General features: G+C 53.3%; 2 protein-coding genes across 2 annotated transcripts; both read right to left on the bottom strand.

Moving 5' to 3' along the window:
- Nucleotides 1-204: 204 nt before the first annotated feature.
- Nucleotides 205-1479, bottom strand: LOC135976403 (jerky protein homolog-like). Its single transcript, XM_065571819.1, has one exon. It carries the CDS (start codon nucleotides 1477-1479, stop codon nucleotides 205-207), a length of 1275 nt encoding a protein of 424 aa, XP_065427891.1.
- Nucleotides 1480-5074: 3595 nt separating this feature from the next.
- On the bottom strand, nucleotides 5075-6170 carry NANOS2 (nanos C2HC-type zinc finger 2). The gene has a single exon (XM_005283769.2). It carries the CDS (start codon nucleotides 6074-6076, stop codon nucleotides 5528-5530), a length of 549 nt encoding a protein of 182 aa, XP_005283826.2. The 5' UTR covers nucleotides 6077-6170; the 3' UTR covers nucleotides 5075-5527.
- Nucleotides 6171-22746: the final 16576 nt, after the last annotated feature.

The raw sequence follows: 22746 nt of genomic DNA, 5'->3' as shown, positions 1-22746 counted from the left end.
TCCCACTGGGAATTCCCAGGGCAGCACAGAGCTGGCTAAGCCAGGCAGCCCTGTCACCCTATCACAGGCCCATTGCGTGCCCAGAGATCTGAGCTTTCTTTAGTGCAGACCCGTTTACACACGGCTGTCGGGAGTCAAGCCGTCACGACCGCGTGTTAACAGACCGCAGGTTAAGAGGGTCATGCTGGAAAAAGTGTCTACGATTCACTTAGAAAAAAATGCCTTTATTTTCTGCTCTTTCATGCTCGCATTTTTTTCCTTTCTTATGAAGTCTGTCATTCGCCGCAGATGAATGATTTCTATATTTTCCGCATTTTGCTCCTCCATAAAGCTTACAACGGTTTCTACAGCCCCAAGGGCTTCTGGGGGCGAAGTTTTGACCTTTTCAACGACATCCTCCTCCTCGTCATCATTGTCATTTAGGCCTGCGTTATTAGAATTCTCGCCATCGCTTTCGCGGTCCGACGTAGCCTCGCAGCCCGTTAATATTTCTTCCTTGGACAGAAATTCTGAAGTCAGGCAATCTTCATCCATCTCCAGCCACTCGGTAATGATTTCCGGCGACGTATCCAAACTCAAATGTTTTATCATTGGAAAGAGAAGTTTACCTTTATCCTCTTTTGTCTGCACGTGTGTTTGTAGGACGTCTTCTTCCCAAAATCCTTCATAGTCTGGCTCTGAATCCGTGCCAATGCTGGAGTTTTCCGAGTCTGAGCCGTCTTTGACAGAAAAGGCGTCACCGAGAGCCTTCATCCAGCAGTTTTCAATGGACTTTTGTTTTACTCCGTCCCAAGCTTTTTTAACTAAATAAATAATTTCCTTCATGTTTAACTGTTTCAGGAATTCGGAAATGCCTGAAGACGTGCATGACACAATCACCGAAATCGGCTCCTGTCGATAATTGTTTTTAAAATTCTGAATAATGCCCTGGTCTACAGGTTGAATTTTTGATGTTGTGTTGAATGGTAGGTATAGCACTCGAATTTTTCCGTCTCTCGATACCAGTGATTCGGCCGGAGGATGGGCTGGACAATTGTCAAGTAGCAAAAGTGCTTTGGCTTCGAGTTTCTTCAACTGCAGATGCTTACGAACAGCTGGAACAAAGCTGTTGTGGAACCCGTCGTCGAAAATGTGTCTCGTCATCCAAGCATTTTTGCAGTTAGCGTATATTACTGGCAGTTTGGCTCTATTGAGGTGATTAAAGCAGCGAGGGTTTTGAAAGCTGCCAATGAGAAGAGGGGTAAGCGTATGGGTAAGAGTCACACGATCTTTTATCTTTTGAAATCCAGCTGTTTTCTGTGTCTCGTAATTAAAGGCTAAAGTCTTATCAGGTAGCAGGTTTGCAAATAAAGCTGTTGCATCACAATTACAAAGTTGTTCTTCGTGGTAGTCTTCGTTTTGTAAAATAGATTTTAACACGGCGGGAAACGCGTTCGCAGCCGCGGCTTTCTCCCGAAATCGACACCTGCGTGATGCCATGACGCGTTTTAAACCGACTTGTAAACCCCTTGCTGGCTTGGAATGATTCATCCCTCATTCAATGTCCAAATTTTGTCGCTTGGGCTTGAAGAATTCGCCCACTTAGCGGCATTCCTTTCGGCCTTTCCTGAGCAAACCACGTGCGCATGGCTTTGTCTGTTGTGGGTTTTGCTGAATTGCACACGCGTTTTCGCTTAAGCCCCGCGGCAGAATCGATATTTGGTACAGAGCCATTCAGTTTCGATTCGTTTTTTAGCCGTTCTCGGAGAGTAGATTCGGCAATCCCAATGTCTTTTGAAACTTTGGCCTGGGTTTCTCTGCTATTTACTCAATATATTGCAGCTAGATTTTCTTCTACAGTGTAGGAACGCTGCCACTTGCCCTCTGCTATTATATTAGGCCTACAGTTAAAATTTTCTAATGTAGTATATGTACTGTATTACTATATAACTACAGTACTACTGTACATATTATATCTCTCTCTAGCGTGACAATGACTAAGCGTGCGTGATACGTCTTTACCAATATCGGTAAAGACGTACAACACATTTCCGCTCCGCACTTCCTGTCGATTTCTGTGTCCGTGAGTTAGTGAGCAAATCTGGAGCGCTACATAGCAAGTTCCTGTACCTCATGTTAACGAGTCTCGCGTGTTAAATAGGTAGCACTGGGAGGCATGGCGCAACCGCGCTTTAAGCGGATTCGCGTGTAAACGGGTCTGTACTGTAATAAGCCTCTCACCTTCCTGGCGACAAGAAGACAACTTCAAAATGTGTAATGGATCCAGTGGCCTCTGCCTGAGTCAGCAGCCAGCCTGAAACAGGAGCTCTGGCCCAGCAGTCACGTGTGGGTTGTTGACCCTGAAACCTAACGACTGAGACGTAAAAAGGTCACAGTTCTTAACGATTTTGCTGCCGATTAAACCTGCACACCTGCACATCAGCGCTGTGGGAGTGACTGGGCAGCACTTAAGCTTGTAGATGGAGCTTGGGAGCCACCACTTTCCTCCCCCACCATCGCATTTCCTGCATCTCGAACACATACAAGGATGTCTTGGCTTCACTGTGGCCGGCACAATATCTAGGCAGTTTGCTAGGGAAATACCTCAGGTTGGAGGGCGATCCCCTTGGCAGATGCTGCTTCGGATTTGTCCCCATTGTGATCTGATCTATCATCTTTGCAGGGATCCCTGTCACCCTCAACCCCCACCACCCTCTTAAGAACATTAGAACGGCTGCACTGGGTTAGACCAAAGGTCCAGCTAGCCCAGTATCCTGTCTTCCGACTGTGGCCAATGCCAGGTGCCCCAGAGGGAATGAACAGAACAGGTAATCATCAAGTGATCCATCCCCTGTCGCCCATTCCCAGCTGGCAAACAGAGGCTAGGGACACCATCCCTGCCCATCCTGTCTGATAGCCATTGATGGACCTGTCCTCCGTGAACTTCTCTAGTTCATTTTTGAACCTTATTATAGTCTTGGCCTTCACAACATCCTCTGGCAAGGAGTTCCACAGGTTGACTGTGTGATGAAATACTTCCTTGTGTTTGTTTTAAACCTGCTGCCTATTATTTTCATTGGGTGTCCCCTAGTTCTTGTGTTACAAGAAGGAATAAATAACACTTCCTTATTTACTTTCCCCACACCAGTCATGATTTTATAGACCTCTATTTTATCCCCACTTAGTTGTCTCTTTTCCCAGCTGAAAAGTCCCAATCTTATTAATTTCTCCTCATATGGAATCTGTTCCATCCCCCTAATCATTTTTGTTGCCCTTCTCTGACCCTTTTCCAATTCCTATATCTCTTTTTAGAAATGGGGCGACCATATCTGCATGCAGTATTCAAGATGTGGCCGTACCATGGATTTATATAGAGGCAATATGATATTTTCTGTCTTATTCTCTATCCCTTTTTTAATGATTCCCAACATTTTGTTTGCTTTTTTGACGGCCGCTGCACACTGAGTGGATGTTTTCAGAGAACTATCCACAATGACGCCAAGATCTTTCTTGAGAGGTAACAGACCCCATCGTTTTGTATGAATAGTTGGGATTATGTTTTCCCATGTGCATTACTTTGCATGTATCAACATTGAATTTCATCTGCCATTTTGTTGTCCAGTCACCCAGTTTAGTGAGGTCCCTTTGTAGCTCTTCGCAGTCTGCTTTGGACTTAACTATCTTGAGTAGTTTTGTATCGTCTGCGAATTTTGCCACTTCACGGTTTACCCCTTTTTCCAGGTCATTTATTAATATGTTGAATAGGACTGGTCCAAGTACAGACCCCTGGGGGACCCCACTATTTACCGCTCTTCATTCTGAAAACTGACCATTTATTCCTACCTTTTGTTTCCTGTCTTTTAACCAGACTTGCATCTGAAGAAGTGAGGTTCTTACCCACGAAAGCTTATGCTCCCAATACTTCTGTTAGTCTTAAAGGCACCACAGGACCCTCTGTTGCTTTTTACAGATTCAGACTAACACGGCTACCCCTCTGATACTGTCTTTTAACCAGTTACTGATCCATGAGAGGCCCTTCCCTCTTATCCCATGACAGCCTACTTTGCTTAAGAGCCTCTGGTGAGAGACTTCGCCTCAGAACTCACCCCTCCTTACACCTCTCTCTTGCTATTGGACCAGCTGACCCCCCAGCACCCCTTAATCTTTACCTCCCATGCATGCAGCCACCCCTAATCTGGCTCTCTGCTGCAGGACACATTCAGATCCTTTGCAGGGGCATGTTCTCTGCATCACACTAGGAGGTGCACGGGCTCCAGGGACCCTGTTCCCTAGCAGGTTCCCCACTCTGCCTTCCACGCTCCTCCGACCCCCTTGGAAAACAGGAGCCAGTTTGGAGCAACGGGGTCACACCAGGGCAGAGGGGGCAGGGCCGGGACATGTAGGGATCGGAGAGGCGGAGCCAGGGCTGCTGTTGGGGTCTTCTGGGCCTCACAGTTGGTGGACTGTAAAGGGGACTGAAGAAGGTCCCGACGAGGAAGAGGATAGTGGGCCCACAGCAGGCCAGAGCGTTGGGTGTGCGGACGCCGGGACGCTGCTTCTGGCCCAAGTCCCTTCAGTTGCTTGCGGGGGCGGGAAGGTTAGTGAGTCAGGCCGGTTTCTAACAGGATGGGTGTAGAGATCCCCCCAAATCTGCCAGTAGTCCCCAGTAGTGCAGGGCTGAGAAAGCTTCGCCGGAGGCCGGGCATGTCTGTCTGGGTATGTCCCTCCCAGCCGCCGCCCAGAATAAAAGCGGGCAGCCAGGGGGCTCTTCGACCTCTATTGCCAGCCCGAAAGGAGATCATTGCCCGGGGCACTGTCCCAGAGCCACGCAGAGGAAAACCCGATCAAACACACAACCGGCTGCTAGAACAATAATGCTGTTTATTAAACAGAAGGGAAAGGGGATAAGGGAGTGTTTCATTTCTTAATGAAAAATAACTCTCATAAACAAACCCTCAAAACTCATAACACAGAGAGAACAATCCCTCCCCCCCCCACACACATGTTGCAATAACAAAATCAGTTCAAACGCGACGTTTATGCGTATTTTAGAATTCAGGCCTTTTTCTGACATGATTTTAAAACAAAACTCACATTTAAAAGTCTTCGTGATTCCTGTGATGTGTAAAATAAAATGAACAACACTTGGTTGGGAAAAGAAGTTTCAAACAAAACAAATCTACTTAAGACAAAAGTCTTGCGCCCATCCAGCCCGACGGATGCTGCCTCGTTGACAAATGCTCAAAATTAAATCTCTGCAGGAGTTAAGCAGGACAAGGGCAAAACGATGAAACTTCCGGTTCTTTGGCACTGGTTCTCTTCCGACGGAAGTCATCGCAAGGCAGGGATACCAAAACCAGGCTGCTGTGGGGATTTAAAGAAACCAGGGCGACTTTCGACGTGGCTGCGTCAAATCCACCCTGGAATTTAAATGCGAACTAGGAAACAAACGGTGGAAAACTAAACTTCAATTCCAAGCCCCTTCTGGCTCCCTGGTGAAAGGTCCCAGGTTTTGTCCCAGGATGGAGGAGGTTTCTTCCCCTGCCGTTCACCGTCTCACTACGAAGCCAGCCGAGTTGCGCCCGCCTTTGCAGTAGAGGGACTGCTTCTCTTGATTGCGCGGGCAGTATTTCAGCGTATGGGCACCGTCGCCCGTGGCACCGCACACCGGGCAGACGTAGTTGCGCAGGATGGGACACAGCACGGTACCATCCGCTTGCTTCAGCAAGTGGGAGGAGTAGACCCTCTTGGATTCCCCATTGTGCCTGCAGAAGTTGCATATGAATCTGCCGGGCGTCTGAGGGGTGGCTGCCCCGTTCTGCCCACTTTGAGGACAGCTGCTGCCGTTGCTCCTGTTCCACCCCGATGACTTCGGGCTCGAGGCGTCCCCCGGAGACATTTGAAGGGAGGTCCCTGGCAGGCAGGGATCTGCCGTCTCACAGGTTAGGAGGCTCCTGGACCCCCTTCTGTGCTCCTCAATGATTTCGCCAAGAACCTTTGACAGGTTCAAGTAGTCCCGCCACATGTTGAAGTCATGCGCGATCGTGACGGGCGGAGAAGGTGGCCCGGAAAGCCAGACGGGAAGCATGGTGCTCATCAGAGAAGCCCCCTCCTCTGCAAAAAAACTCCTCGACCCCTGCTCCTTTAATAGGCTTGGCCTGCAGTAGGCAGCATTGCGAGCAGGCTGTACTGTGCCCATCCAGTGCAAGGAGGTGGAGTCTGAGATTTAAAGGGCCGGAAATCAAAACAGAAAAGCATCCCCCGCCAGAGATTAATGAGCTAAATACACCTCTATCCCGATATAACGCGACCCGATATAACACGAGTTCGGCTATAACGCGGTAAAGCAGCGCTCCGGGGGGGCAGGGCTGCGCACTCCGGCGGATCAAAGCAAGTTCGATATAACGCGGTTTCACCTATAACACGGTAAGATTTTTTTGGCTCCCGAGGACAGCGTTATATCGGGGTAGAGGTGTATCAAGGGTCAGTTATAGCAAATCTACAGAGCATCATACGCACCCCTCTTCTAGAAATCTGAGTTCCATTTTCCCCTCCCTTCTGCTCCAGAAACTCATGTCCTAGTTGGGAGTAGCATATCCTCTATGAATGTATCTAGTTCTTTATTGAACCCTGTTATAGTCTTGGCCTTCACAACATCCTTTAGCAAAGAGTTCCACAGGTTAACTGTGTGTTGTGTGAAGAAATACTTCCTTTTGTTTGTTTTAAACCTGCTGCCTATTAATTTCATTGTGTGACCCCTAGTTCTTGTGTTATGAGAAGGAGTAAATAACACTTCCTTATTTACTTTCTCCACACCAGTCATGATTTTGTAGACCTCTGTCATATCCCCCCTTAATCGTCTCTTTTCCAAACTGAAAAGTTCCAATCTTATTAATCTCTTTTCATACGGAATCTGTTCCATACCTCTCATCGTTTTTGTTGCCCTTTTCTGAATCTTTTCCAATGCCAATATATCTTTTTTTGAGATGGGGCGACCAGATCTGCATGCAGTATTCAAGATGTGGGTGAACCATGGATTTATATAGAGGCAATATGATATTTTCCTCTCTTATTATTAGGGCCCTACCAAATTCATGGTCCATTTTGGTCAATTTCATGGGTCATAGGATTTTAAAAATTGTAAATTTCATGATTTCAGCTACTTAAAAAAAAAAAATTAATGGCGATATCCTATCGCCTAGAACTGGAAAGGACCTTGAAAGGTCATCGAGTCCAGCACTCTGCCTTCACTAGCAAGACCAAGTACCAATTTTGCCCTAGATCCCTAAGTGGCCCCCTCAAGGATTGAACTCACAACCCTGGGTTTAGCAGGCCAATGCTCAAACCACTGAGCGATCCCTCCCCTGAAATCTGAAATGTCATGGTGTTGTAATTGTAGGGGTCTAGACACAAAACGGAGTCGTGTGGGGGTCACAAGGTTATTGTAGGGGGGGGTTGCGATACTGCTACCCTTACTTCTGCACTGCGGCTGGCAGGGTACTGCCTTCAGAGCTGGGCACCTGGCCAACAGCCGCTGCTCTCCAGCCGCCCAGCTCAGAAGGCAGCAGCGCAGAAGTAAGGGTGGCAATATTACGACCCCTCCTAAAATAACCTTGCAACCCCCCTGCAACTCCCTTTTGGGTCAAGACCCCGAATTTGAGAAACTCTGGTCTCCCTCGTGACATCTGTTTAGTATAGGGTAAAAGCACACAACGGTCCAGGTTTCACGGGGGGAGACCAGATTTCATGGACCGTGACACGTTTTTCATGGCTGTGAATTTGGTAGGGTCTTACTTATTATCTATCCCTTTCTTAATAATTCCCAACATTCTGTTCGCTTTTTTGACTGCCGCTGCACATTGAGTGGATGTTTTCAGAGAACTCTCCACAATGACGCCAAGATCTCTTTCTTGAGTGGTAACAGCTAAATTAGACTCCATCATTTTGTATATAGAGTTGGGATTATGTTTTCCAGTGTGCATTACTTTGCATTTATCAACATTGAATTTCTTCTGCCATTTTGTTGCCCAGTCACCCAGTTTGGTGAGATCCCTTTGTAGCTCTTTGCAGTCTGCCTGGAACTTAACTATTGTGAAAAGTTTTGTATCATCTGCAAATTTTTGCCACCTCCCTGTTTCTCAATTGATTTTGGAATAGAGTGTGCAGACAGCGAGTTATTCTGGAACGCCTGCGTTATCCTGGAATTGCTATCGAGTGAAATAGTTATTCCAGAATAACTCCAAATCAGGGAAATATGCTGGAGTAAAGTGAGTTTGTTTTGGAATAGACCGTGGGGAGGAGAGGTATTATGGAATACCTGAGTTATCCCAGAATTCCCCATGTAGACAATGCCTAAGAAAAGACAGGGAAATTAAATGCAAAAAAGCGCCAGCATGAATGCAGGTTGAAACATCAAGCAATCAATATTAGGAAATTTGAGCAGTGAAATGTAGCCAGCTCTCATGATGTGTTGTCTTGTTTTCCTTAGTCAAGCGAAACAGTCCTGACCAGCTCATTGAAGTGCTAACGTTGCCAAGGAAAACCGGAATAGAAAAAAACACTTTTGCAGACTCACAGCGAGGGCCAGTTAGCTCTGTGGAGCCACCTCACATTTTGGAAAAGTCCAGTTTGGGGTTCAAGCCTGCAAACCCACATGTCTGCCAGCAGCCCCGTTGATTTCAAAGCAAAGTGCGGCACTGGGGCCTTTGATTGTTTGGCATTTCAACCCTCCCCTTCAAGTAAGGGGAGGTGTCTTGCATTTCATTTCCCTGGTTGCTGCCCTCCCAGTGCTTCTTCTGCGCTACCCCGGCCTCATTCTGGTCTGGTCTATTTCCAGGGTCAGTTCTTTGGGTCAGAGACCTTTTGTGACCCTGTGCAGATCAAGTGCAATGGGGCCCCCATCTGGGTGGGGCCTTAGGCACGACCCTAACCAACGTGATTAATCATAACCTGCTTTTGGGGCATTGTTTTGGGGCCTCTGACGTTTGTCTGTTTATGTGTCTATCGCACCTGCCCCGGTGCCACTCTGTCTGGAACAAGTTGGAAGTTTGTATCTTTCCCTGGCACCTCCCCTCCCTGGATGCTCTAGGGAGGTAAGTTACAGTCCCCTGAGGGCTGAGTGAAACTGACCAGAGCAGTTGTTCTCGACCTTTCCAGACTCCGGTACCCCTTTCAGGCATCTGATTTGTCTGGCGTACCCAGGGGCTGCTCTATGTTTTTTGCTGCCCCAAGCACGGCAGTCAAGCGGCCTTCGGCGGCGTTTCTGCGGATGATCTGCCAGTCCCGTGCCTTCAGCGTACCCAAATTGCCGTGGAAGCCACGGGACCGGCAGACCTCCCGCAGGCATGCCACCGAAGGATGCCTGACTGCTGCCCTCACAGTGACCGGCATGCCGCCCTCCGCGGCTCGCTGCCCCAGGCATGCGCTTGCTGCGCTGGTGCCTGGAGCCGCCCCCGGGCGTACCCCCAAGTTTCACCTCACATAAAAACGACTTGCTTACAGAAGCAGACCTCAAAATACCAAAGCATCCCAGCGTGCTATAACTGACCTGGTGCTTCCTTTCTCATTGCGCTCTTCATGTGTCAGTATCTAATGCCTGCATCTGCACTTTTCACTCCATGCAGCCGAAGAAGTGGGTTTTTTACGCACGAAAGCTTATGCCCAAATAAATCTGTTAGTCTTTAAGGTGCCAACGGACTCCTTGTTGTTTTTGTGGCTACAGACTAACACGGCTACCCCCTGATACTTGTGGCCGTAGGACAGTTTAGTTTGCACTGACTTCGCTCGTGCTGTTTATGTAGCCTGCCTGTTGTAAAACCAGGCAAATCTCTAGAGGAGTCGATGTACCCCCTGGAAGGCCCTGGTGGAGAAGCACTGGACCAGACTCAGGACATAGCAAAGGAGACGCAGACGGTTCGGGGCTGGAGGTGAATGGAGACAGCAGCTGTGCTGAGTGAGCAAGGACTGCCATACCTGCTCCGTCTGGGCGGGTGGGGTGAAGCTCAACGTGTAAACAAGCCGGATAAAATGCCCCCTGTGACAAAGTGGGAATTTTCTGTAATATGTTTATGAGGCTGATGCGTGCCTCAGTTTCCCATGGTTACCCAGTGGAGGGCAAAGGGCTAAGTCTGCTCTTGGAGGGCAGTGCAGGACACGAGGCGAGGAGGGGGGCACACTGACAGGGTTCCTCCACGAGACGGCTTAAAAGCCGAGGCCTAGCACAGATCCCGTGGAGCCGTGACACACACAAACCCCCCAGTAACTTAATCTGTGACCGTGAGGATGGGTCAGGGCCAGTGAAAACGCAGGGGTGTGTGTGTCTCGCAGTTGGATTCTCCCCTGCAGATCCACCGGGAATTGCCCTGGTGCAGGGGGATAGAGCTGCCCACAGGGGTCTGCTGCAGAAATGCATTCGCTGCTCTTCCTCCCCCGGTCCAGTGTGGGGATCCCCGGAGAGTAGCTCCGGACACCTGGGTTCTTGCGATTTGCAAGTGACCAGCCACCTGAAGCCACCTGCATCCCCTTGAGAGCCAGGAAGAGCAGCTAAACAGGGTCATCTCACCCCCGCCCCCATCGGGCTTTCACGAGGGGCCTGATCCTCCCACTCAGGGCACCCCTGTCCTTGGCCTCCCTGCCACGGGCAGCTGGAGGGTCCCTCATTTCAGGGAGGAGCCCAGTGGGGAGTTCTAACCCCAGGAGATTGCTTGAGGAGCCGTGGAGGAACTACCCCCTCCCCAGACCCGGCTGGTCTGGAGGCACATGGGATCCAAGGGTTGTGCCCGATTACAGGGGACTGGCACCTGTGCACTGGGGGGCCTGAGCCAGGGCTGGGCCGTGCTGGGGGCAGCGTTGCAGCGGGCGAAGCTGTTTAAAGGTGCTTGTGAGGGACTGAGGCTTGGAGAGAGCAAGCAGAGGGCGGATCCTCTATTTGAATCGGGCCTCGCAGTTCATAAATCCGGCCCTGGATTTATGAACTGCGAGGCCCGATTCAAATACCCGGTGGCGGTCCGGGGCTTCGGCAGCACTTCGGCGGAGGGGGGTCCACTCCGGGGCTTCCGCCGCACCAAAGACCCCCCCACTGCCGAAATGCTGCCGAAGACCCGGAGCAGACCCCCCCACACACACACACCCTAAATGCAGACCCCGTCATCAGCATGGGCGCATGTCCTCCGGAATGGTGGATGAAGCGTGAAGGGACATATGAATCTTTAGCGCATCTGGCACATAAATATCTTGCAACGCCAGCTACAACAGTGCCATGAGAACAGCTGTAAACATTGTAAACAAGAAGTGGGTAGGATTATCTCCCATAAATGTAAACAATCTTGTTTGTCTGAGCGATTGGCTGAACAAGAAGTAGGACTAAGTGGACTTGTAGGGTCTAAAGTTTGACACTGTTTTATTTTTGAATGCAGTTATTTTATGTACATAATTCCACATTTGTAAGGTCATCTGTCATGATAAAGAGATTGCACTAGAGTACTTGTGTGAGGTGAATTGAAAAATACGATTTCTTTTGGTTTTTTACAGTGCAAATATTTAATCAAAAATAATCTCAAGTGAGCACTGTACACTTTGTATTCTGCGTTGTAATTGAAATCAATACATTTGAAAACGTAGAAAACATCCACAAATATTTGAATAAATGGTATTCTATTGTTTAACAGCTGCCGTGGTGGGAGGGGGGATGGAACCCTGCAGCTCCCAGCTTCAGGTCGGGGGGTGGCCCTGGAGCTCCCAGCCACCCGGCATCTGCCCAGGGTCTTCCCATATGATTGTATCATGGATTTTTTTAGTAAAACTCACAGACAGGTCAAAGTTTCCCAGAATTTTGTTTATTGCCCGTGACCTGTCCATGACTTTTACTAAAAATATACGTGACAAAATACGTGACACACACACACACACCAAAACTATAAGTGGCTGTTGAAAGGGGTTGGGTTGCGGAGTTGCCTTGTGGTTGGGGTTTAGGGTAGTGGCAGGCTGGCCTTGGGGGTGGGGGTTGCATTTCAAAGGTGGTAACGCTAGTGTCAATCCGGAGCGACTCCACTATGGGGATGGGACCACATTCTGATCTGAGCCCATCGGTGTCAATCCAGAGTGATTCCAGATTTATGCCAACATTGCTGAGAGGATTTGGCCCTGGTGGGGGACGGTTGGGGGACAGGAAAAGGGGTGGCTGAGACCCAGCAGGAGGGTAGGAAATCCCTGGGGAACCCATAAGGCTATCTCCCTGCTCACCCCCACACTGCTATGTGCCTCACCCCCGTGCCGGGGGGCGGGGCCTGTGCTGAGGGTGCCAGTGAGGGGGGCAGCTAATGTCCAGTCAGGAGCTGGACCGAGAACTCACAAACTCGTTTTGCCCACAGGCTACCCCCTGGCCACCCCGATGGGCGCGGAAGCCTCCAAGCTGGACACAGGCACTCGATGGTGAGCCAGCCGGGGATCCGATTTAACCCCCCAGCGCCGGTGGGCTCGGGGGGTGGGGGCACAAGGAGGGGGCCATGTGCTCCAGTCCCTCTCGGTGAGGGGCATATGCAGTGGCGGATTTCGAGTTAGTGGGGCCCTGTGCGCAGCTTCATTTTTGGGGGTCCCCCCCTCAGGACCCAGCCAAGAAAAAGACCATTCTCTCTTATCTCCCTCCCTCCCTGTTTTTCATTCTTTTTTACCTCCTCCTATATTATAAGTAATGGGAAGTAAATGAAAATAAAGTGAGGTACCTTGATGGGGCAGGGGGGTTGGGGACGGGAAGGGGGAGGGGGCAGGCTCTAGGAGGAAGTTTGGGTGCAGGGTGCGGCCTCTGGACTGGGGCAGGGGGTTGGGGGGCGGGAGGGATGAGAGGGCAGGCTCTGGGAGGAAGTTTGGGTGCGGGGTGCGGCCTCTGGACTGGGGCAGGGGGTTGGGGGGCGGGAGGGATGAGAGGGCAGGCTCTGGGAGGAAGTTTGGGTGCAGGGTGCAGCCTCTGGACTGGGGCAGGGGGTTGGGGGGCAGGAGGGATGAGAGGGCAGGCTCGGGGAGGAAGTTTGGGTGCGGGCTCTGGACTGGGACAGGGGGTTGGGGGGGCAGGAGGGGGGCAGCGCTTACCTCGGGCAGCGCGGCTCCCAAAACGACCAGCACACATACCCCTCTGGCAGCGGCTCTGAGGCGGGGGGGGAGGGGGTCTCCGTGCGCTGCTGCCCGCAGGCGTCGCCCCTGCAGCTCCCATTGGCCGCAGTTCCCGGCCAATGGGAGCTGCGGAGTCGGGGTGGAGACACACCCCCTCCCCCCCCAGAGGCCGCAGGGACATGCCGGACACTTCCGGAAGCGGCGCAGCACGGAGGGAGGGAGGCAGCACGCGCAGGGAGTCGCCTTGGCCCTGCTGCTGGCACATCTCTGCACGCCCCTTGTGGGGAGGGGGGCAGCAGGTCTCCGTGCGCTGCCCGGGGCGGGGGCAGTGCACAGAGCCCCCTCCCCCCCGCCAGGGGCGCGCAGAGACAGGCCAGCAGCTGGCCGCTTTCGGGAGCAGGGGGGGGCCACCGGCCACGACATGCAGGCAGCCTGCCTGAGCCCTGCCATGCTGCTGGCTGGGACGCAGGGGCAGGTTGTCAGGTGAGATTTGTCCTGCATTTTGGGGGGGCCCTTGTCGCTGGCGTCCTATTGGCCAGAGGAGTCCAGAGGAGGGACACGGGTGTTGGCTCAGCCGCCCTGGCCCTCCTCAGCTCCAGTCATCAAAAGTGCCCTGGCACTTGCTGAACGGCTTGAACGTGTGCACTGCTTGGCCGCCCCCGCCTCACCCCAGAGGTGGCTGCATTTCCAGTGGGTACAGCCAGACTGCTGCTCCCATTTCTGCTGGGGTGACCTGGGCTGACGCTGTTGGAAAAGCCCAGGATGGGGAGGGCCGTTAATGCATAAGGCCCGGAAAGCCCCAGCAGCCTGAATGGGTGAACCCAGCCACTGGTGCCAACTTTCCTTGGCACCAGTGGGTGCTCGCGCCCCCCCCCCCGCCCCTGGCCTCGCCCTCTCCCTGTCCCTATTGGACCCCTCCCCAAATCCCCGCCCCGGCCCCGCCTCTTCCCCGAGCACGCCGCATTCCTCCTCCTCCCCCTCCCTCCCACCGCTTGCTGCGCGAAACAGCTGTTTTGCGGCGCAAGAGCTGGGAAGGAGGGGGGAGAAGCAGGACTCGGTGATGCACTCATGGGAGGAGGTGGAGGCAGAGGTGAGCTGGGGCGGGGGGTGGAGCGGGGAGCTGCCAGTGGGTGCAGAGCGCCCACCAATTTTTCCCTGTGGGCGCCCCAGCCCCGGAGCACCCACAGGGTCGGCGCCTATGAGCAGGGCTGGAGACCACTGACCAACAGAGCTACGCCTGGGTACGTTTTAAGCGTAAACCAGCCCCAAAGAGACCAGGGCACAGAGCAGCCCCTGTAAATCCATGACTGGACAATTCTCCAGGAGCCCTTTCTGCCCCGTTGATGCTGCCAGAGGGGTCTGAGAAGCAGCCCGAGGGCGCCCCGTAACCAGCCGCCCCACAATGCACGTCACAACCCTTGGCAGATGGGAGGGGAGTTTATTCCGGGTCCGGGCGGTGGAACAGGCCGGAGCTCCCGCTGGGTTTGTCCATCGCGGAGGGGGGTGGCTCCCGGCTCCCTCAGCAGGCAGCTCGCCCTTCACGTGTGGAAAGGCTCTATATTCTCTTCTCTGCAGAGAGACATGCGGGGGCATAGAGAGAAAGGGACAAGGGTCAGGAGTTGGCCGGAGACGTCCCCTGCAGCTCCCCCCTCCCCCCAATAGGCTAGTAAAGTACGTCCCATTCACAGGCTGTGATTCAGGATCCAAAAGGGACAGTAGGGGGCGCTCTCCCCTCACGGTCAGTGCCGGCCCCAATGGCCCAGGGTGGCACCAGGGGGCGCTGTGCTGCAGGGAGCAGGATGGGGGCTCAGTAGGGGGCGCTCTCCCCTCGCGGTCAGTGCCGGCCCCGATGCCCCAGCGTGGCACCAGGGGGCGCTGTGCTGCAGGCTGCAGGATGGGGGCTCAGTAGGGGGCGCTCTCCCCTCCCAGTCACTGTACCCCAGTGTGGCATAAAGCTCGAGCCCCAGATGATAATGCCGTGACCCCAATTTACACCAGCAGCGAATCTGCCTTATCAAACATAGCTTCTCCCTCCTGCGGCCAGCTCTCACGTTGTGTGAGTCCACATCTGCCCTCTTGCCGTTCCAGGTGGACACAGGCTTCTGCACTTCCTGTCCTAAAGCGCCGTGTGGCTGTTAAACAGCTGCTGGGCCTCACCCCAGAGGTGGCTGCATCTCCCTCCTGAGCCAGGGCTCCCGGGATAAACAGCTGCTGGGCCCCACCCCAGAGGTGGCTGCATTCCTGTGGTGGGCAAGCCATCCCTCACAGGGGAGGTTCATTAGGGGGGCCCAGATGGTTGACACTCTAAAGCCAAGAGTGGCCTTTGGGGGAGACTCTCCCGCCAACCTGCAGAGCGCGTTGCGAGGGCTCCTGAGGGCCGAGGATTCAGGGGGGAGTTTGATGCGAATTGGATCCGGCGGGTTTGAGCCAGGGGAGACGCGTTCTGGCTTGTAGCCCTCGGCACTGGTCTGGGAACCCCAGCTCCAAGTCTCCCATCTGTCGCTAGTGCACGCAGCACTGCTCCTTTGGGGCCTCCGGACTGCGCTCCCGGCCTCCCACCCCTAGGAGGCGGCGCATGGGGATGCCGGGGCAGTGTGGAGCTGGACTGGGAGGAGGCGGGCTGGGGGGACAGAAATGGAGGGGAGCGGGGCTGCTGCCAGCTCAGTGCTGGGTAGGGAGAGTTTAATGGAGAGTTCAAACCTTTTTCCTTCGCGGCAAGTGCAGGCACCTGGAAGAGGACACACAGGACAGCAGGGGTCAGCTGGCTTCAGGGATCTTGGCGCTGTGTCGTCTCCTTCACCAGCTCTCCGCCCCTTCCCCCTATCCTAGAACCCCCAATCCTGTCTAGGTCCCAGCTTGTCCCCCTGCCTGTCCCACTCCTCCAATCTCCCCGGGTGCCCTGCAACTTCACCATGGCCAGACCCCCAGCTGGTGTGCGCTGGCGCCGCCCTACGGGAGCCAATAGCACCGTGCAGCTTTACCCCAGTTGCAGATCTGCCCCCGCAGCTCAGGAAATCAGCACCATGCTCTGGCCTTTTCTGTTCTGCCTCCGGGTTCTGCGGCCGCGGCTCGCTGGAGGGAACCCTTCCCACGCAAGCCGCAGTGAATCGTATGCCACGGTTCCCCTTTCCTTGAAGGTCCCCGTGATATTTACAGAGATGCTGGCAGGGCAAGTTAGCCCTGGATTGAAAAAAAAAAAACGAACCAACCCCCAAGGTTTTAGGGAACCGAAAACGGACCGGAAACGTTGCTGCAGAACGGATGGAGCTTTCAAATTCCAACGGCAACGTTTCGGCCTGAGATCACGTCCGCGGCTGTCTGGTGCCAGCAGCCCCAGCGTCACAGCCTCAGGGGTTCAGGCCGCCGAGCTCGGCACTGGAGTCCGTGGGCCCCCTCGCATGGGGGAGCACCCAACGCCTGAGTGAGGGGCTCATCGCCTGCCCTTGCAGGGGCCAGGCCAGCGAAACTGGCCAGTATCAATGTAAAATAGACTGTGGTGGGCAGTGTCCAAGTCTCGGATCAGTCACTGCACTACGACTCGGGAGAGCTGGCTTCGCCTCCCAGCTCTGCCCCAGACCTTGGGGAAACCACATCCATGCTCCGTGCCTCAGTTTCCCCACCCCGCCCTCTGTCCATTCAGACTGCGAGCTCTATGGGGCAGGGCTCCCACTGTGACCTTGTCCACACACTGAAGTCACACAGCTGTAACTCACCTGATGTAGGTAAAGGAGTACAAACTCCCTAGTTATACTGGTAGAGACGTGCTTCTGCCGGGACAGCTATCTCCATACGGGAAGGGGGGATCAGGGATCTGGGGATAAGGAACCTTTCTACCAGCGTAAGGGCTTGTCTACGCTGCAGGCGGTAGTGGCACAGCTCCGATGCCGTAGCTATCCTGCTGTGGTAGCCCTGCACCGTAGCTGCTGCCTGCACCGACAGACGGGAGTTTCCCGGTGCTGTAGGAAATCCACCTCCCCTGGGGGTTCGGTCAGCAGAGCTGCGGCGTTCAGGGGGGTGTATTTTTCACACCCCCTGAGCTCGGTAGCTCCGTTGCTCTAAATGTTAAGTGTAGGCCAGGCCTCACTGTGTCTCTAATAGGGGTTGTATCAGTGTAGCAAGATGGGTAAAAAAAAATCACATCCCTAACCCATGCGCAAAATCTGTGTACAAAACAGGCCCATGTATCTGGGCAGTGCCCGACACAGCGAGATCCTGATCTCGTTACTATGTGTCTGTTCGGTGCCCGGAACAGGGAGCCCCTGATTTTGGTTACTTTGTGTCCGCAGCACCTGGCATGACGGGGCCCTGATCTCGGTCGCTGTGTGTCTGGGCAGCACCCGGCACGACGGGGCCCTGATCTCGGTCACTGTGTGTCTGGGCAGCGCCTGGTGCGACGGGGCCCCGATCTCGGTCACGGTGTGTCTGGGCAGCGCCCAGCACGATGGGGCCCTGATCTCGGTCACTGTGTGTCTGGGCAGCACCCGGCGCGACGGGGCCCTGATCTCGGTCACTGTGTGTCTGGGCAGCGCCCGGCGCGACGGGGCCCTGATCTCGGTCACTGTGTGTCTGGGCAGCGCCCAGCACGATGGGGCCCTGATCTCGGTCACTGTGTGTGTCTGGGCAGCGCCCGGCACAATGGGGACCTGGATCTCGGTCACTGTGTGTGTGGGCAGCGCCTGCACAATGAGGCAAGTCATCTTACTCCTGGGAATAAGTTAATTTCAGACTCTGACTCCTGCTGGACTTGTGAAAATTGGACTTTGACCCTCACCAAATACCCAGCCTGCCCCACAAAACATGGTCGGGTTGGACTAAGCAAACTGAAAGGCCTCTGACTTCTAGGAAGGGTGCGTAAAATCCAACCCTCTGCTCCCACCTCCCCAGTTCACTCTGGTAGGAGCTAGTGTGCCAGGTCCTCAGCTGGCGTGCCTGGGCCTAGTCCCCTTGGCTTCAGTGCTCAGCTGAGTTCCAGTAGCTGGGGCTCTGGCCCCCACGTCGGGTACTTACACAGCTGCTCTTCCAGGATGTAAATTTCGTCTTGCTGGAAGAGGAGAAAGAGAGCCGCTGTCCATCACCAAACCTGCAAACGGGCTTTATGGATCTTTATCCACCCGAGTTCTCTGCCCCTCCAGCACGTCAGGACAATGGGGTGTGGAGAGCAGAGCGCCCTCTGTGGCAACACGCTCCATTGCACTGCGCTGTGGCTATTCTCTGCCTCTCAGGGCCCATAGGGGGCAGAGCATAATTTAGGGCAGCCTCAGGGCTGCTCTAAGTGACACTGGGGGCAGGGCCCAGAATACAGGTAGGTCAAAGTGACTTTACCCCTAAGTCAGGAGCAGTATGGGGGAGCTGGGAACCAGCCCCAGTATCTCAGTAAATGCCCCCAGGCCGTCTGGTGCGAGCTCTCATCCAGGTTCTTGACGGGTTGGTGTCTCTGCAGGGTGCAGGAGGGCTACATAGAAGGTCCTAGAGCAGGAATCACAGGGTGCAAGGAACACCCCTACTCAGGGCAGGGGCATTTAAAGGGGCAGGCACGCAGCAGATGAGCCAAGGGCTGCGAATTGGGAGCAGACCTGAGGGAGAGGGGATGGTGCGTTAGGGCCAGCATGGGGCTGCCCCCAGCCCCTGGCAGGATCAGGCTTGGGGGGATGGGGTAAGAGGGTGGGGTGGTCGGTGTGTGGAGCTGGTAGGATGCCAAGGCTGTGTAGCCTCCCCCCCCGCGCTGGGCCCAGGGGCAGACCCTATGCCCGCCCACAGAGCCCCGCTCACCAGGCTCTCCTGCAGCTCCGTCAGCTGAATGATTCTCTGCTTGATCTTGTCGTTGTCCCTGGAATTCAGTGCAAGCGTCCACAATCACGTCCCTCCTGCACCGCACTGGGCACGCTCACACGGGCCCACCCCACACGGCCAGTGCTGACCGCGGCATTGCTGTAGGGGGCGCTGTGCTGCAGGGAGGGGGGCTCAGCAGGGGGCGCTCTCCCTTGACAATCAGTGCTGACCCCCAGTGTGTATGGGATTGTGTAGCTGGAAAGCTCTATGCCTGAGGGCAAGGGCGCTCTCTGCTACCCCCCATTCTTCCCTTCAGATGATACCTAGGGAGTTTTCACACTCCTGATTTGGCTTCCATCAAGGTTAGAGGCCTGTTGCCTGCTCTAATAGCTAGATAGTCCTGACTCTCAGGCCCCACTGCTTTAACCATTAGACCCCACTCCCCTCCCAGAGCTGGGGATAGAACCCAGGAGTCCTGGCTCCCAGCCACCCTGCTCTAACCATTAGACCCCACTCCCCTCCCAGAGCTGGGGCTAGAACCCAGGAGTCCTGGCTCCCACCCACCACTGCTCTAACCCCTAGACTAGTGGTCTCCAAACTTTTTCGATCGCGCACCCCTATCAGTAAAAAATTTTTGAGCACGCACCCCCTGCCGCGCCGGCTCTACCATTTTTGCCAAAGCAAAAAAAAAAAAAAAAAAAAAAATGCCGCTTGGACTCCCGCCTGAACTGACGAAGAAGAAGAAAAAAAAAAGCGCTCCTCCTTGGAGACCACTGCCCTAGACCACTCACATCTCTGGGACACACTGAACTGGGCCCTGGGTATCATATTTATTCCACTGCCATCTGGACCTTAAATAATGACAAGCCCTAGCTCCCATATAGGGCTTTCCAAAGGAGGGCAGTGTCATTGTCCCCATTACACAGAGGGAGAAACTGAGGCACGGAATGGGGACATGACTTGCCCAAGGCTGGAGGCCAGAGGCAGAGCCAAGTCCCTTGAGTCTCAGTCCAGAGCTTGGGCCACTAGGCAGACTGGCCATAATTCTACACCCCCCTGCGCCCCCCCCAATCATCTCTGTAATGTGCAGCCCCTTTTAGAGACAGGGACCAGGTCTGGGGGTAAAGGGGTGAACCTGGGGGGATCCGGCCCAGGGATCGGGTTGACGGGGCGTCACGTACCTGAGAAGGATTTCCTCTGTTGACTTGAAGACTGGGGCAAGGGGATGAAAGAGTGAAGCTGTTACCAACATGTGTGGCATCGTACAGAGCCAGCTGCATTCAGCCTCCCCAGCGCTGGTCACGTGGCCAAGGAGCGGGTTTGTCTCCGGCCAGGAGCAGGGTCTAGTGGCCAACATAGGTTTTGTTCATAGATTCCAAGGCCAAAGGGGAGCACTGATCATTTAGCCTGCCCCCAATAATTCCTGGAGCAGATCTGTTAGAAAGACATCCCCGCTTGATTTAAACAGGGCCAGCGCTGGAGAATCCACCCCAAACAATTTACCGAGGAGCAGGCTGGGTTCCCCAGCACTGACCATTTTAAAATCAGGATTGGATGTTTTTCTAAAAAACCTGCTGTTGGAATTATTGCGGGGCACGTCTCTGGTCTATGTTGTCCAGGAGCTCAGATTAAATCAGTGGTTCTCAATCAGGGGCACACGTCCCCCTGGGGGTACACAGGGGTCTCACACGTCCCCCTGGGGGTACACAGAGGTCTTCCAGGGGGTACATCAACTCATCTAGATATTTGCCTCGTTTTACAACAGGTTACATAAACAGTGCTAGCGAAGTCAGTACAAACGACAATGGTTTATACCGTTCTATTTACTACACACTGAAATGTAAGTACAATATTTATATTCCAATCGATTTCTTTTAGAATGCAACGAGAAACTCGGCGATTGGTCAGTAACAGTGTGGATGTGATGCTTTTGTAATTGTAGGTCTGATTTTGTAAGCAAGTCATTTTTAAGTGAGGTAAAACTTGGGGTACGCAAGAGAAATCAGACTCCTGAAAGGGGTACAGGCGTCTGGAAAGGTTGAAAGCCACTGGGCTTGATAATCACAACTGTCCCTTCTGGCCTTAGCATCTAGGAATCTACGAAAAATTTCCAACTGGGCATTTGTCCGTTGGAAAACGCCCTCTGACCTCAGATCTTTCCTCCGGATTGTGACAGACTTTCATTTCTGACGTTCTGACAAACAGCAGGACTGATTTTATAGTAGTTGTGAATTACCAGCATACTGCAATATGAAACAATATTTGCGGAGAGGAAGAGACGAACCTCGTCCCGTTGCCACAAGGGCCTTTCAGGAACATTCCCGTTCCGTTTTTTAGAGATATTTGACATGATGGATTTTTTTAAAGGTCAAAATCGGAACAAAGCCTTTTGATGTTACCCAAAAGGAGCACGTCGGCTGGCCTGGCATGATTATGTTTTTTTAAATTTCACACAATGGGACATTTCAAAAAAGTTTGTTTTCAAATTTTGAAACGTCGGCATCCCCTGTGGAAGGGAAATCCCAAACTTTCATCTGTTCCAGCTGTGAATTCCAGGGTGCTCTGTACAGGTCTCTAATGGTACAAAATCATCCCCCATCCAATCGCAGTTGGATGCCCAGCTTGGCTCTCTTCAGAGACAAAGGAAAAGCTACCATTGACCACTGTGGGATGGGCCGGTAATCTAGGGGCAGAGTTAAGGTTATGGAGGCCCCAAAAACAGTAATGCAAACCCAAGGGCAGAGTTCATAGATTCATTGGTTCCAAGGCCAGAAGGGACCACTGTGATCATCTAGTCTGACCCCCTGGATAACCCAGCCGGAGAACTTCCCCTCAAATAATTCCTAGAGCAGATCTTTTAGAAAAACAGCTTGATGTATGTAGTGTTGTTATAGCCATATTGATCCCACAGTATTAGAGAGACCGTATTGGTCCAATAACAGATATTACCTCTCCCACCTTGTCTCTCCAATCTTGATTTAAACAGTGATGGAGAATCCACAACGACCCTTGGTAAATTGTTCCAAGGATTAATCACACTTACTGCTCAACGCTGATGCCTTATGTCCAGGCTGAGTTTGTCTAGCTACAACTTCCAGCCATTGGATTGTGTTAGACCTTCCTCTGCTAGACTGAAGAGCGCATTAGTAAATATTTGTTCCCCATGTAGATACTTATAAACTGTAAATGTATAGACTTAACTTCAGTTAAGGTTGTGTAGGCCTCAGAAATAGTAACCCAAACCCAGGGCAGAGTTAAGGTTATTCAGGCCCTTCAGTAGTAATATGATCGCAACCATCATACCAGGGCTTGGACCAGGGACTTCCAGAGCTAAACGCACTAGCAGCTGCAAGTTGAGCTAAGCCTCTCAAGCTGGGAGGTGTAACCGACTCCTCGCCTTTGTGGATCAGCACAGCGCGTGCCCTGCAACACCCACTCACCAGTGGGTGACAGTCACCCAAACTCAGGGCAGCAGCTGTGGTTGTGTGGGCCCCCAGAGTAGTCCCACAAACCCAGGCTGGCCACTGATGTCTCTGCCCCAGGTGGGTGCTGGCAGACAGCAGGGCTGGAGAGCCCAGGACACAGGCAGAAGGAGGTCTGGTGCCCCGGTTAGAGTCCAACGCCGTCTCTAACCCCAGACAGGGCCATTGCCTACTGATCATGCCAACCTGGAGGCCTCAGCTAGGCCCAGGACACCCCGACGGGCTGCATCCTCTCACCTTCGTTCTCCTCCTTCAACCGCAAATTCTGTAGGGACAAGGGCAGACAGGCCAGCTTAGCGACAGGGGGAACGGCCACTGCGTTTGCTATCGTCCTTGAAGAGCACCCCGCTGTGGCGGGGCGGATCCCCAGTCTGGGCGTTAGCTGGGGGCTCTGTCAGGTCTGACCCCCAGC

Source organism: Chrysemys picta, chromosome 17 (genome assembly GCF_011386835.1).
Source record: "Chrysemys picta bellii isolate R12L10 chromosome 17, ASM1138683v2, whole genome shotgun sequence".
Classification (NCBI taxonomy): domain Eukaryota; kingdom Metazoa; phylum Chordata; order Testudines; family Emydidae; genus Chrysemys; species Chrysemys picta.
This window is presented reverse-complemented; position numbering and strand designations above follow the sequence as displayed.

What these genes read in the sequence shown, in the direction of transcription:
- LOC135976403 (XM_065571819.1), bottom strand. Translation starts at nt 1,479, where the DNA reads ATGGCATCACGCAGGTGTCGATTTCGGGAGAAAGCCGCGGCTGCGAAC.
- NANOS2 (XM_005283769.2), bottom strand. Translation starts at nt 6,076, where the DNA reads ATGAGCACCATGCTTCCCGTCTGGCTTTCCGGGCCACCTTCTCCGCCC.